Genomic DNA, 15236 nt, shown 5'->3' on the forward strand with positions numbered 1-15236 from the left:
AACCTGGGTGGAGCGGATTCATATCTAATTCTCTCAGGTTGCAGATGTTGGTGCAGCGGTGGCAGCGGCTCCCAGCACTACAAGATGGTGCCTAACAGCAGCTACTGCTCAGCTAGAAGAAAAACTCAGTGTTAAAATCCACACCAGGGGCGGGGTGCAGGCTCAGGTGAAGACTGACAGTGCTTAACTGCGCTCTTCATACAGGGGAAGGCCATCTCCCGGGGCAAGGGGCTTCCCAACCGCCAAACATTCCCTGCCTCCATTAACATTTCATTGCAATGCTGTGTAAGCTTTAACGGCTTCCACCTGCCAGAGGCACAGTGGCAGGGAAACAGTGCTGCCTTCTCATAGCCTGCTACTTGTGCTGCATCCCAAGACAAAGCCATCCCAACCACTGGACACTCCCTTGGAGGTACATCCTGCCCTCGACTCCCACCACCTGCCATGTCAGCCCCAGCTCAAGAACAATCAGTGGCTCCCAGCTGCCTGAAGAATGATCTCTACATTTCTCCACCTTAAATCCAAGGCTCCTTACCCTTGTCCACCCCTTCTCCTCTTGCCCTGCATGAGTCCTGGGGCCTCCCCACTCAAACTTGTGTTTTGCTGGTGGGCTCTCTGTCTAGGTGGATCCCACCCACCTTGAAGACCTGGCCCAAGTGTCACTTCCTCCTGGAAGCCCTTCCTGCCCACCCCAGGTTCTCCTTCTTGCCGCCTCCAGCCCGCGCCGCCCCACCATTCACCAGGCACTGGGGTCTCAGAAGGCTGACTCTCACTCAGAGACATGCAACTCTGGATGAAGTCCAAAGTTCTCCTTAAGGGGGAAACCTGTTTCCTCATCTTTAAAATGGTCCCTGCTGCAATCTCTGGGCTCTTGGAAGGAATTGGTAGATGACCAAATTTTCCACATGTCTCTGCACATCACCTAAAAATGCAGACTCCTGGGCCTACCCCAGACGTACCACCTGAATCTTCAGGGTGGGGGCTCAGGAATCTGTACTGTTAACCTGCTCCACAAGTGAATCTTAGAGTCAGGGGAGGCTGGAATGCTAATGGACTGGGAGATGCTTGGTAAAATATAAAACAAATCAACTACGAAAGAGATGATCACTAGCAGATTGTAATATGTGTACACGTGCACAACAATGTACACACGTGTGTGTATGGCTTCCTTTGCCAGACTGTGAACATCTGGGGGTTGGCATCAGGCTAGGGTTCACTTGGGCCAGCCCCACTAAGTCCAGGCCTAACCCAATCCACTTGCCAAAGACTTGACAGTTTTCCAGAGGTTCTCCTACTCCCTATTGTCTCTGCTCCTGACAATCCCCCTGGGAGATGGCACTCCTGCCTCCATTTTACAGATGAGACAACTGAGGTTCAAAAAGAAGATATGACCTGGCCCCAGGTTACCCAGTGAACAAGTGACAGTCAGGACTGGGGCCCAGAACATGGTCAACTCTTTCAGCCACTTGCTAAATGGCAGAGGGATCACCCGGCGCTGTGAGGGTTGGGAAGTCAAGTGGCGCCTGTTTGTTCTGATCCTGGGGGCCAATGTCAGAGCACTCCTCCCCCCAGGGGCAAAGGAGGCCAGGGCCTGGCTCTGTGCCCTGCAGAGGAGCAGTGTCCAGCTGGGCAGGCCGCAGGCAGGCCCTAGTCCACAACAACAGCTCTGGGAGCATGTCCAAGGGCAGGGATAAGCCCCACCGGGCACATCACCTGGGGCTTGGGGCCCCTACTGCCATCACCCCGGAGGGTAGTCACTTTCTCCCTGAAGTGGAGACCTCCAAAAGGAGAAACACTTGCCTGTAAGATACCAGTTCCCTGAGCACAGGACCAATAGCAGCAAAGGCCACAGGTGGCCCTGGGGAGTCCCCAGCCCTGCCACTCACCACTGTCTGACCAGGGCAAGCCCTGCTCCTCTCTGGGCTGTGGTTTAGACCAGCTGATCTCACACACACACGCACATGCACATGCATACATGCACACACATGTACGCATACATGCACACACGTGCATTCATACAGGCCCCTCTCTGTGGAAAGGCAACCCCCAGCAGAAGAAATTGCACAGTGCATATAAATCTCTCTGTGCCTCAGTTTCCTCAAATACAGAAGTGGGATCATAGTTCCTACCTCTTAGGATTGTTGCAAGGATGAAAAGAGCTAATGTGTACAGAATGCTTAGAGCAGCGTCTGGCACATAGTAGGTGCTTACAAAGTGTGAGCTCTTAGGATTTCAACCAAATTGATAACATTTCTCCCTCAAAGTCAAGTCCCTGCTGAGCAACTCCTGTGTCGGCTGCTGGGTGCTTTGGCAGGTCGCCTCACTGTAACTCTGGCAAGGGCTCTTTGCCGCCGAGGAAACGAAGGCTTGGAAGGGAGGAAGGTCCACACAAGATTCAAACGCAGGTCAACACAGGTTGAAAATTCAGGGTTTCCCCCAATACCCCTGCTTCTCCAGCTGCTCTTTACCTTCTATTCCAAATTCCTCTCCCGGGCCTCCCAGGGCCTCAGCCTCCCCTTCTCAGAGTAAGCACGATCAGGTGACCCTGGGGTTCCTGGCATTATACCTGCTGACTGAGGGATGGTGGGGGTCCAGTGGGCCGGGGGGTCCTGGGGACCTGAGCATGACATCAAAACCTCCTTTCACTATCACCTCCTTACACAGCCATGGGGTATATATGGGGGGAACACTTCTGGCTGCCAAAGCAGGGGCCTGCAGTTGGTAACCTTTGGGCCCATGGGGGGTGGCATCCACCAGGCTGGGAAGAAGGATGTTATGGGGGCCTGCGCTGGACCAGAGGACAGAAACAGGCTTTGCTGCCAACACCGCAGGCAAGCAGGGTACAGAGCCCCCACCGCCAGCCTGGGCCGCCTGCAGGAGGGACCGTGCACCAGCTACCTGGAGCAGAGGGGTCAGGCCATCACAACACAGCCCAAGACTTTGGGCGGCTGTGAATGAAACCATCGGGAGAGGAAGGTGGCCTTACTGGTGCTCCCAAGGCCAACTGCCGCTGTAGAAATCCGATACTGTGACCCACAACCCAGCAACTTCAAGACCCGAAGGTCCTGGCTGAGGTCCCTGGGCCACTGAATAACAGCTCCACCCAGACATCCAGCCCCAGAGTTTGAAGACCAGGAGAGAGGCAGCCCAGGGAAGGGAATCGCCAGGCCGCCGACACCTGCTGCCTAGCCACACCTACCTTCTGGCAGCTCAGGGGCCCGAGGGGCTCCACTGAGCAAGGATGTGGGCTCAAGTGGTGGAAAGCAGAGGCTGCCATTGGGGGCTGACTGGGGGGGACTCGGGCAGGTGGTCCTCAGCAAGGGGAGCCATGCCTTGCTCCAAGCCAGACACTTCTGAGAAAGACCCCCAGGCCCCCAGCCAGGCCACACAGGTCCCCGAGAGCTAGGAAGCACTGAAGGGCTCCCCCATTTGTCCCTGCTCCCTCTCCCACGCTGACACCCTAACGCTGTTTCCCAGGTAACCATGGCTGTCAGTGACCTCACAGGGCACGTCATAGAGGGCAGCCGGGTGTGGTTCTGTAAAGGGACAGAGGACTCTGTGAGCTGCGGGGACATCGCAGGGCACTGGGAAACAGGGAGTGGAGTGGAGGAGGCCCAGCACCTGGGTTCTAGACTCAGAGTACCTGGCGATGAGGTCACAGTGCAGGTCACAGCCCAGGGTTGAGGGGCTTCACTGTGGAGGGGGCCTGGAGACTATGTTGTCCAGAAAACGCCCATGAGGAAAGCTCTTAGCAGCACTAAAATCAGAAATGGGTGCTGTAATCCTGGAACTCGGGTTCTCATCGCACACATAGCTGGCGTCTGGGAGGCTGTCCCAGGCCCTAGAATACACGTGCCTGTACTTCTCCAATGGCACCTCCTCCAGGAAGCCTTCCCTGACCATTCCCTGCCGGACTCTGCAGAACAAGTAGCTCATTACTCAGTTGTAAGCCTTGTTTCTTCATTGGTGACCCTCAACAGATTGAGGTCACAGACTGCACAAGAGCAAGGACAGACCTCATCCCAGGCAGGGATGAGAAGGGACCTGTTTTACCATTGTCGTAGCAACCCTTCCATTCTCCTAATTCCAACTGCTCTCAGTCCCTTGAAATAATAGCAGTGGTAGGAATAATAATAGCAGCTGATGTTGTGTGTCCGGCACTGTGCTGAGCACTTTATATAATACTAGCTGTGATGGACTGAATTGTGTCCCCACAAAATACGTTGCAAATCTTAATCTTTATGCCTGTAGTTATAATCCTATTTGAGTTGTCTTTGTCGTATTAATGAGACAGGGTTTGTGTAGGGTGTGTTTTGAGTTGATCTCTTTTGAGATGTAAGATTAAACAAGCAAGCCAGTAAACAGAGTCGGTGGAAGAGAAATGCCAAGATGCACAAAGATCACCCAGGGGCAGAAGCTCAAAAAGAGACAAGGACCTTCCTCCAGAGCTGACAGAGACAGAAAACCTTCTTCCTGAGCCAGCACCCTGAATTTGGACTTCTAGTCTCCTCAACTGTGAGGAAAATACAATTCTGTTTATTAAAGCCACCCACTTGTGGTATTTCTGTTAACAGCAGCACTAGATCATTGAGACACTAGATAATAAAAATAGTAATGGTTTAATTCTGCTAAATATTTTTCACATTTCCTTCCTTATTGATTTCACTATCTCCTAATTGGTCCAAAGATAATGACGCTATTGTATTTTCAGAGATTTTGAGATGACAAAAAACACACCTGAAATGCTTTAATTGCAGGCAAAATCCCCAAATCACGCAGCCCAATACCGGTGAAGGGCTCCGGCACCCCAGGCTGAGCTCGGTGGGCCAGGCCTCATCTTGCCTGGCCCTTTCCAGCCACCCAACCACCTGATGAGATAAGGGAGGGATCTTCCCTCACTTCGCAGATGTGAAACTTTGGCTCAGAGATGCCAAGTGACTTGACCAAGGTTGCACAGCCATGCAGGGGCGGACTCCAGAGTCTTGGATCCCGGGTCCTTAACCACTGGGCTCTGGGATACTACATGGCCATGTCTCATTTAACTCCTAATAGTGACCATCAGGTATACCTGCCGTGATGACTAAATACTGCTCCCTCTCACCAGAGTGGAGTTCTTAACCATTTAAAATTCAGCGGGGCCTGAGCAGTCAGGCAGCTTATGTCCAGGGTGTGTCTAATCTCAATGAGCTGATGATGGGAAGGGAGAGAAGAACGCAGGTGTTCTGTCTCCCAGCCCACACTCTTTCTAGAAATGTAATTGTTGCCTCCCTGCCTGCCCCTTGCACGCCCCCTTATTACCCCCACCCCTGTATGCCTCCTCTGCATGTTTGTCACCTGGCCCTCCTGCAGTGTCCCATCCTGCTGCAGCCCAGGGACCTAATCAGCTTATTCACCTGGTAGATGGCCTGGGCCATCTGAAAAAGTCTCCTTTGCACTCCTTGGGTACAAGGATCCTTGAGATTTAGGCCACAACTATAAATAGAAAAGAGAGCCACCATCTTTTTTAATTAACTCATCCATTTACTTGGTCAGTCAGTTCCTGCTGACCCCCAGATGGCTGAGTTCCACATAACGCCTCCCGGACACTGTGGGTGAGGAGGAGGGGCCTTTGTCACTTCTCCAGCCTTATTCTCTGAGTCCTCCAGCAGGGACGTCCCTGCGAGACTTTGCTCCCCAAATATACCTCGCCTGGTTCCATCTGTGCCTCTGCTGCATCGTCATAAAAGATTCTAGTTGGAACCTAAATCTGCCACTTGCCAGCTGTGAGGGTGACCTCGGAAATGTCACTTCCTTCTTGGGGCCTCAGTTGCATCACCTGTAAAATGGGCCATCTCACATGACACGGGGGAAGACAGACGGAAGTGCTGCAACACACGCGTGAACTGGCTCTCAGGAGAAAGATCTGGCATCTTCCCTTGCATGCAGTTGTGCAGCAAACACTGACTAAGCCCCTTCCTAGCATCAAGCTAAGTGCTGGGAGAGGCTGAAACTGAAATTCTCAGGGCTCAAGATCCGCCACGCAGGCAAAACAGAGAAACAGTTTCTCCATCTGGTGTTCTGTGTCAAACAATCAGCATCCAAATGGAGCCGCACTAATTGGTGCTGCCCCTCCTCCACCACTCCTGAGGGACTTCACACTTTCCCAAAACCACGTGAGTCAGCAGAAGTAGGTTAGAAATCTCATTAGAGTGGGTTTCCCCCTGGGACTCTGTGATTCTCCTACACCTGTTTGGGCGAGGGCTGGGCTTGTCTGTTTTTCTTCCTGAGCAGAAGCCAGTTGTCAAAACAACTAAACAACAGCCACGACCTTTAAGCGGCACTTGCGGCCATTGATAATTTAATGCCCTCTGGTTCTAGACTGTTTCCCCAGAGTGCACTGAGACAACTGCTCAGTCACATTTGAGGTCATCAAGCTAGACCACCGACATGTCCAGCTCCTCCGCCCTCCCCACTGTCCTGCAGACACGACGCTCCAACCAAGCCATGCTCCTATGCATCTAGAACACTCAGTCCACACTTTCACTCTGCCTCCGGGCCTTTGCATGTGCCCTTTCCCTTCTGGTAATGTTTTCCTGCCTCATCCCCACCTGGCGTGCTTTTCTTTGTTATTCAAGTTTTTCCAACTTTATGTGCCAAAGCACCCTCAAGAGGTGTGCTGATGGATGCCTGATTTACAAGGTCTTCCCGATACCTGGAACACAGTGCTGCCATCTCCGGTCCCCAGGGCCCGGGTCACAGGAAAAGTACACAACTTTTTGATGACTGGATGATCAGACTTTCACTCTCAATTTTCAGATGCGTAGAGGTTTTCCCCAAACTTTCCCTGACATCACATACTCTTGCCTGGGCCTTTCCCCTCTCAGCAGGCCTGGAAGGGGGATGAAAACTTGTAAAGTTCTCGGATGGTCCTACACTGGAAAGGACAAGGGGAAATGAAAGGTCTCCACACCATGAGCTTTAAAAAGTTGGGGTGATCTTTCTCTCCAGAAACGTCCCACAGGCACGTTCCTCAGCTATGGTGCTCCCAGGCTGGGTCATATTCAGAGATGTGTGGGGATCAGGGCCAAAAAGCAGCCACCTCGGGGATCTTGTCTGGCAGCAACATCTTTTTGCATGCTCTCTAGTTTTGTCTCTTTTAGTATGAGTCTTTGCTGAGTGTCTAGACTGTTAAATGTAACTAAATCACCCCCTAAAGTGCATTATTAATAAGATATATTAATAAGAAATATTTGCAGCAAGCTTTTCAGTACACCAAAGTGTTTTCTCATAGGTGCAGCAGTTAACCCAGTGAGAACACTGTCTCCATTTTACAGATGGGGCAACTGAGGCCTAAGCAGAGGACGTGACTTGCACGAGATCACACAGTCAGACTGTTCTCTTGACAGCACGACAAGAAAGTGGACTTGAGAGGAGCAGGGGCCCGATGTTACAGGGTGCTGTGTGAACTTGGGCAGGTCACTGCACCTCTCTAAGCCTCAGAGGCCCTTTATGAGGGAGGAAGGATGGGAAAAGTGGAGGCAGGCAGGTTCATGAGGAGGAGTGGCTCACATCTCCAGATCTTTCCCCTCTGCCGTCCTGAGACAAGGCCCAACCTCCCAGTTATACACACTGTCTGAGTCTCTGGGACCTTCATCCCATTTTGCAACTGAATAATTGTTTGTGTGGTCACTTATGGAGCCCTGGTGGAGCAGTGGTTAAGTGCTCAGCTGCTAACCAAAAGGTCGGCAGTTTAAATCTACCAGCTACTCCTTAGAAACCCTATGGGGCAGTTCTACTCTGTCCTATAGGATCTCTATGAGTTGGAATTGACTTGACGGCAATGGGTTTGGTTTGGTTTTTGGTGGTGGTTTATACCACCCCTTCCCGAGGCTGTGAGCATCTCACCTGCTTTGTTCGCCCTTCTGTCCCTGCTGCCTAGCACTGCACCTAGTAAATAGTGGTGCTCAATAAATACTTGCCAGTGGAACAAATGAACGAACATTGAATGAGTGACTTGGTTCATTCACGTGTGAGGTCATCCCAGGGGCTGGGGCAGGTCTGGGGGACAAGTCTGGAAAGGGCACCAATGCTCTACAGGCAGTGCCCCTAAGAAGAGGACAGGCAAGGAACATGGGCTCTGACACCAGCAAACCCATCTCTCACTGTGCAGTCTTGGTGACATCGCTGCTGCCCCTCCGAGCCCCGGCAAGGAAACGATGGTAATATTCTGCGGCGTAGCAGGTGCTCAGTGACCATCTCTAAATCAGAGCTGGACCTAGTAAAATCGACCAGGCTGATCCCTTGTTCTCTGGGTGAGGAAACAGAGGTCTGGGGTAGCAGGACCAGGACTAGAATCCACTGAGACTAGAGTCACAAGATCCCAGTCCTCAAGAAACAGTTCTATGAGTTTCCTTGAATAACCGTTTCCTCCCTGGGCTACTGGATGAATGAGGCTCTAGAGCTTGGGTTGCCAGATTTAGCAAATATTGTAGGGGCTGTTTATACGAAATTCTAATTTAACTGAGTGCTCTGTATTTTATCTGGCAACCCTATGCAGAATGTCCTTAGGGATCTCTGTGTTATCCGCCCCTTGGCACAAAATATGAGACTCAGGGAATAAGAGTGATCAAATCCTCTGCTCTCTGGCTGTCTGGACTGAAACCCTCTACTGAGTGCAAATTACATGACTCTGACCTAATGGTCACACTTGTTCCTAGACACGCTTCTTCCTCCCACCCACAAGAAGCCTCTTGCCTGCTGGCTGTCTCACACTTATGACAGTCCTCTCTGTTCCTCCTGTTTCCACGTGGTTTTTCCAAAGCAGGTGTCCCTTAGAAGGATATCCCTCAGACGGCCTTCCTGCCACCTTCATCTAGCCTGCCCCCTTGACAGACATTGCTAATCGATCACAGCATCTTCCACCTGATTTGGATCCAGCCTCAGATTCCTCATCAGAACTTGGTCTCAATGGGCCTCAGGAACTCAGTGGACAAGAGACAGCCCCCATTTGGGGGAGATGGCCTGAGAAGATGGGGCCCCAGAAAAGACCGGGAGGTGAGGGGATGGCAGGGCAGTGAAACAGGCAGGCGCTCACAGCATGACCCCGAAGAGATAAACGTGAACCACACTGGCCTGACTGTGTCGGGGGGCACCAAGGGGAAGAGGTGTGAGCCCTTCACAACATGGCAGCCCTGGTGGGAACCTCAGAGGGATGAGGAGCTGAGGGATGAGGAGATAAATGAGGAGGGAAAGGGAATTTGGAGGCAAGAGAGAACCCAACTGGGGTCTGGGAAATGAAGGGCAGAGGATCAGGCCACCAAAAAAATACCTGGGGCTACTCCTAGGGACTAAGGTGGGAGGGTGAGAAGCCTCAGTATGCAGGCCCCACCCAAGCTATTCAAGGAGCTGCAGACCAAGCGGGGGCAGAGCTTTCCTGAACACCCACCCAGACCTGGGTGCACATACACTTCTGCAGGTCTTACAGAATGCTCAGCTCAGAGAGGAAGGCCACTCATACCAGCCACACAGCTAAGATGGAACAGCTGAGATTCAAGTCCCAAGCTCAACACTGCCATTCTGAGAGAAGCTACTCTGGGAACAAATGAATCCAGACCCCTTGTTTTACACACGAGGAAACCCAGGGTCCTGAGAGGGGAAGTGACTTGCCCAAGGTCCCCCAGAAAGTTGGTGGGGAAATGGGTGGGTAAAGGAGGTGCCGAGGGGTCCTTCCGGGTAGCTGGGCCTGAATACTAATCCCAGGGCACCCTTCTTTAGGAGAGCCCCAGGGAGCCAGCCCCTCCAAACCCAGAAGCTGTCTGCCCCCAGGGATCCAAGAGGCTCCTGCTTTTGGAACCCTGGGTTTCTGATGGTTAAGAACAGGCTAACAGATAGGAATATCTTCTGGAAACCTGTCTCAGGTTTCACCACGGTGGGCTGCTCCGGTCTCTGAAAGGCCCTGTAAGTTTCTGGGGAAAAATACCCTCTCCCTGAAGAAATTCCCATTAGACCCTTGTTTTGGCTGAGGGCCAAGACAGGAAGATACACCCAAGGAGTCATTCCTCAACCTGAGGCCCAAGCTTTCCCGCCACAGCTAAAGCCAGAGGAGAGGAGGCACCTATGCGTCCTGGTCTCCCAGTCCAAACTCAGGATCCTCTCCTGTCCTGACACATGGCTGACCTCGAGTTTGTCACCGCCTCTTCAAGCCTCAACTTTTTCATCTGTAACATGGAGATAGTAGTAACTACTTTATCAAGACGATATAAGTACTAAAGACGGAAAAAATTTGAGAACTGCAAAGGACTGCAAACGCTATTATTGTCCATATATCCAGACTCCTCTGAGATAGAGGGGTCAAAAATAACAACAATACTAGCACTAGGATTCACAATAATGACAACTGCCATTTATGGAGTAAGTATTATGTGCCAGCCACTGTCCCAAGAATTTTCACAGTTGTTCTCCCCTGATACAACGACCAGAGAAAGGAGATTCTACATCAAGCCCATTTTAACAGAGGACCCTGGGGCCCAGAGAGATTAAGCGATGTACCCAGGGTCACACAGCAAGGTAGAGATGGAATGACATCCACACCTAGGCTCACGGTACAGCTGAGCCCAAGGTCTTAACCAGGAAGCTCCTCTCTCTAAAGGGTGGTTCTTTACCCTCCCCGCCCCCCAAGTCTGGTGCAGTATTCATAACCATTTCCTTCCCCAAATGAGGCAGGCTGGTGGACAGGGAGCTGCTTGTCTGTGATGGGTGATCTGACACCCTCTGTTCCCTAGAGCCCTGAAGGCAGGGGCCAGGGAGTTGCCCACTCGCTCTTGATGCCTTTGTGGCTGCGACTGATGGCTGATGGGAGTGCAAATTAGGGGAACTACTTACTAGAAGGGCAATTATTGGGCACCAGGTGTCCAGAATCTTACAAATGTGCACCCCCTTTAGCCTTGCAATCCCAACTTCTTGACCAGGCCCGTGTGTAAAGACGCCCACTGGAAACTGGAAGATGTTCACTGCAGAGTGGTTTACAAGAAAGACAAACTGCAAATGGCCAGACCCCCATCACTAGATTAAAGAAAGAGTTTACCTAAACAGTCCACTACTACACACACACACACAAAAACCCCAAAACTAAACCCATTGCCTTCGAGTTGATTCCGACTCATAGCGACCCTATAGGACGGAGTAGAACTGCCCCATAAGGTTTCTAAGGAGTTGCTGGTGGATTCGAACTGCCGACCTTTTTGGTTGGCAGCGACCGCTTGCTGTAGCTCTTAACTGCTACACCACCACACTGTGGGTCCCCGAGCCAAACTCAGTGGTCTGTTTTTGCAAATAAAATTTTACTGGGACGCAGCCACACCCATTCATTTGCATGTTATCTGTGGCTGGGTTGTCCTACCATTGCAGTTGAGACTATATGGCCCACAAGCCCAATGTGGCCCTTTAAGAACTTAGAAGATCAAAGACCTCCCCCCCAAAAAATGCTCAGAAATGTTACTTGAGGGGAAGGTAGGTTCCCAAAGTTGTGAACTCAACTTTGACAAGAAAATTTAAAACTATTTCTCTTCACCCACTGTTAGGCCACACCATGGTTATCTTTGGATGTGGGAACATGGAGGAGTTTTCTTTTCTTCTTTAGACTGTTCTTGGCTTTCCCAGTTTTCTGTATTAAAAACATATTATGGTACTTGTATAATCAGGGCAAACAAACAATAAGTATCATTTTATAATTATCTTGGCCTCTCCCTGGATGGAAGGGCGAGCTTAACGCTCTTGTGTAACAGGCCTGAAGGTGGCATTTTCCAAGGACACTAGAAGTCACAGGTCTGTTGTGTAAGCCCCACCTTGCCAAAGTTTACAGGCCTGTTGGGGGAAGCAGGAAAGGCCCCAAGAAAAATCTCATACCAACCCTTGAGAGGTTCTGCTGTTAAAAATCTCCTATCTTCCTTAAATTATCCGAGGTACCAGGGAGGGTGGATCAGATTTTTGGGGATAGTCCCAAGACACTTGGGGCCAACTCTGTTAGCTGAAGGGGGCTGCTCTAAGGGGCCCCACCTGGGAGGATGAGATGAGAAACTGTACGTGGGTGCTTTGCGCTAAAATTGTTCGGCACATGGGGGCTTCAAAACTACTGTCATCAAAGTGATGAAGTTACCTTACCCCTGATGCTGCTGTCTTTCTAATCCTCTTGGGTGCAGTTATTGTTCCATTCTACAGGTGAAGAAGCTGAGGCTCAGAGAGGTTCAGCGATTTCCCTCAAGGACACACAGCTGGCATGGTCCAGAGCCTGAATTTGAACCTGGGATCAGCTCTTCAGCTCCACAGACTGTCCACTACATGGACTGTCCCTGTCAGGAACAATTTTTGTGGCTGGTTCATAAATAATAACTCAGGCCCAACTGAGTACTAATGGCCCAGACCCCTCAGGGATGAAGGTAAAGAACAGCCAGCTGAGGTGCTTGCTGAGGACACAGGGAATATGGAATGGGTAGTGGAAAAAGGAAGCTATAAATATCAGCTATGACCATGTGACTAGTTGCAGACATGAGGACTGTAATTATTATGAGTATTTCTTCCTTGTTTTGTTAATATATTTTTGTGTGTGTATATGTGGAGTAAAGAATTACTTATCTCAAGTAATTTGTTCCTGAGAGATAACTCTAAACCCTTGGAATTTCCTAAGTAGTTAAAGTGCCTTTGTTATCTAGACCTCTAGACCACACCTGGGGGTTTGTGCTAATGCGTGGAGCTGGCCTAACCAGAAAGACAACCATGTGGCCTCCTATCAGCTGACATCAGGGGAGGTAGGGGGGTGCTGATCCAATCTGAAGCCAGTAAAAGCTGTGGATCAGGAAGCCTGTTGGGAAGCCCATGGAGCTTCCCGGTTGGTGGAGGGAGAATGATCCTGCCCTTGTTGGGAGATGGAAGCTTCGTGCTGGGAGCCCTCCCAGACCTTGCCCTGTGCATCTTATTTGTTTTGATCCCGGCATGTATCCTTTTTGCTATAATAAATCTGTAATTGTACGTATAGCACTTTCTGTGAGTTCTGTGAGTCATTCCAGATAATTCTGGAGCCTGAGGTTATGGATTGAATTGTGTCCCCCAAAAATGTGTGGTGACTTGGCTAGGCCATGGTTACCAGTATTGTGTGACTGTCCACCATTTTGTCATCTGACGTGATTTTCCTATGTGTTGTAAATTCTGCCTCTATGATGTTAATGAGGCAGGATAAGTGGCAGTTATGTTAACGAGGCATCAGGGCTCAATCTACAAGGTTAGGCTGTGTCCTGAGTCAATCTCTTTTGAGACAGAAAAGAGAGCAGTAAGCAGCAAGACAGGGGGACCTCATACCACCAAGAATGAAGAACCAGGAGGGAAGCATGTCTTTGGGCCCAAGGTTCCTGCGCTGAGAAGCTCCTAGACCAGGGGAAGATGGATGACAAGGATCTTACCAGAGCCAACAGAGAGGGAAAGCCTTCTCCTGGACCTGACACTCTGAAATTGGACTTTTAGCCTCCTAGACTGTGAAAGAATAAATTTCTCTTTGTTAAAGCATCTGCTTGTGGTATTTCTATTATAGTAGGACTAGATAACTAAGATACCAAGGGATTATTGGGAGCCAGCAGGTAAGAAGTAAGAGAGCTCAGGAGAACCCTGAACTTGCAGCTAGAATCTTAAAGGAACAGAGGAAAACCCCTGAATTTGGAGGCCATCAGCTCAGAAATGAGGGTGTTGTGGGGACTCCCCAAACTTGTGGCTGGCATCTGCCTATTTGGCAGTCTGAAGGATGGTGTCTTTTTAACTTATGAGGTCTGGCCTCGCTCCAGGTAGCTCCAGTAAAACCCAGTGCCGTCGAGTCGATTCCGACTCATAGTGACCCTATAGGACAGGGTAGAACTGCCCCACAGAGTTTCCAAGGAGCGCCTGGCGGATTCGAACTGCTGACCCTTTGGTTAGCAGCCATAGCACTTAACCATTACGCCATCAGGGTTTCCATCTAGGTAGCTAGGGTCAGAGAAATAAGTGCTGTGAGGGCAGTTGGCGTCAGAACTAACAGAGAAGTGGAAAAAATGGGATTTTGATTAATTTTACTTGACACTCCCACACAGCATAGACATGGATTTGCATATGTAAATCTTTGTTTTCCTCCCTCTCTTATTCCATTATATATCATAAAACATAAGATGCATTAACTCTGCATCATCTCTGGAAAAGGGGTTAGTGCATTTTTAATGGTAATGCAGGATAATAGCTGTATCATATTAGGCAAAGTAGGGCTTTGTTATTGTCTTTATTTGCAAATTATGTATGGTTTAAGGAGATGCATGTGGGTGCCAAGCAGTCAAGGGGTGGACCGTGACGGTTAATTTTATGTGTCAACTTGGCTAGGCTATGGTGCCCAGATATTTGGTCAAACGCTAGTCTAGTTGCTATTATGAAGTAGTTCCGCGTGATTTAATCAGTTGGCCTTCAGCAAAGCAGATTATCCTTCATAATATGGATGGGCTTCATCTAATCAGTTGAAGGTCTTAAGAGCAAAAGGGGTATTTTCCTAGGGTGTGTTCTGCCTCGAGACTATAAATAGACATTTTGTCAGAACTCCCTCACTCTTCACTCTTCCCATCACCTGACCTATGGACTTGGGCATATAAGCCTTTCACCTGACCTACGGATTTTGGACTTCCTAGGCCCCACAACTGCATAAGCCAATTCCCCACTGGTTCTGTTTCTCTAGAGAACCTTGACTAAGTCATTTTGGTTACTTCTTCACTTCATAATCTCTACCTAGTGGCACAGGACCCTGTGAGGGGCTCATGAGCAATTATCACCCCCTTTCTCAGATAGAAATCTGAAGGTCAAAGGCACCCAGTGATCCACCCCAGATAGGAGAGACAAACACTAGTAGTCCTCACACTTCAGAGGTGATAGCTTCTGCTCTTCCATCCTGGTCCTCTAAAGACTCCACCTCCAAATCCCACTGCCTACCATGTCAGGGAGCCAGGGAGCTCTTACAGAAAGACTAAACCAAGAGGGCTGCTTGGAGGAGGCATCAGGTAGGCCTGAGAGCAAACCCACCTTTTAGCCTCAGCTGCTTCTCCTATAAAATGGGCTCCCACCTCAGTGCAGACAGATCAGCAAGCCTCGAAAAAGAGGAACAATGGCTGGACTCCATCCGTTTACCACCTATAAAGCCACCAGCCTGGGTGGGGGCTGGGGCTTCTTGCACAAGACCGTCTTTATCTGGAAGCAGAAGTCAC

The 15236-nt window shown here is 50.2% G+C and overlaps 1 protein-coding gene across 3 annotated transcripts in view; it reads right to left on the reverse strand.

The window, feature by feature from the left end:
* SLC6A6 (solute carrier family 6 member 6) overlaps window positions 1-15236 on the reverse strand; it is a 93950-nt gene that overhangs the window by 61214 nt on the left and 17500 nt on the right. The window contains exon 3 of one of the 3 annotated variants that reach the window (XM_049863486.1): window positions 4-112. The exons of the other annotated variants lie outside the window; for them this stretch is intronic. Coding sequence (XP_049719443.1) covers window positions 4-22 — 19 coding nt within the window. The 5' untranslated portion in view covers window positions 23-112. The remainder of the gene's footprint in view (window positions 1-3; window positions 113-15236) is intronic. 3 annotated transcript variants of the gene reach the window in all.

This window comes from Elephas maximus, chromosome 20 (genome assembly GCF_024166365.1).
Source record: "Elephas maximus indicus isolate mEleMax1 chromosome 20, mEleMax1 primary haplotype, whole genome shotgun sequence".
Taxonomy (NCBI): Eukaryota; Metazoa; Chordata; class Mammalia; order Proboscidea; family Elephantidae; genus Elephas; species Elephas maximus.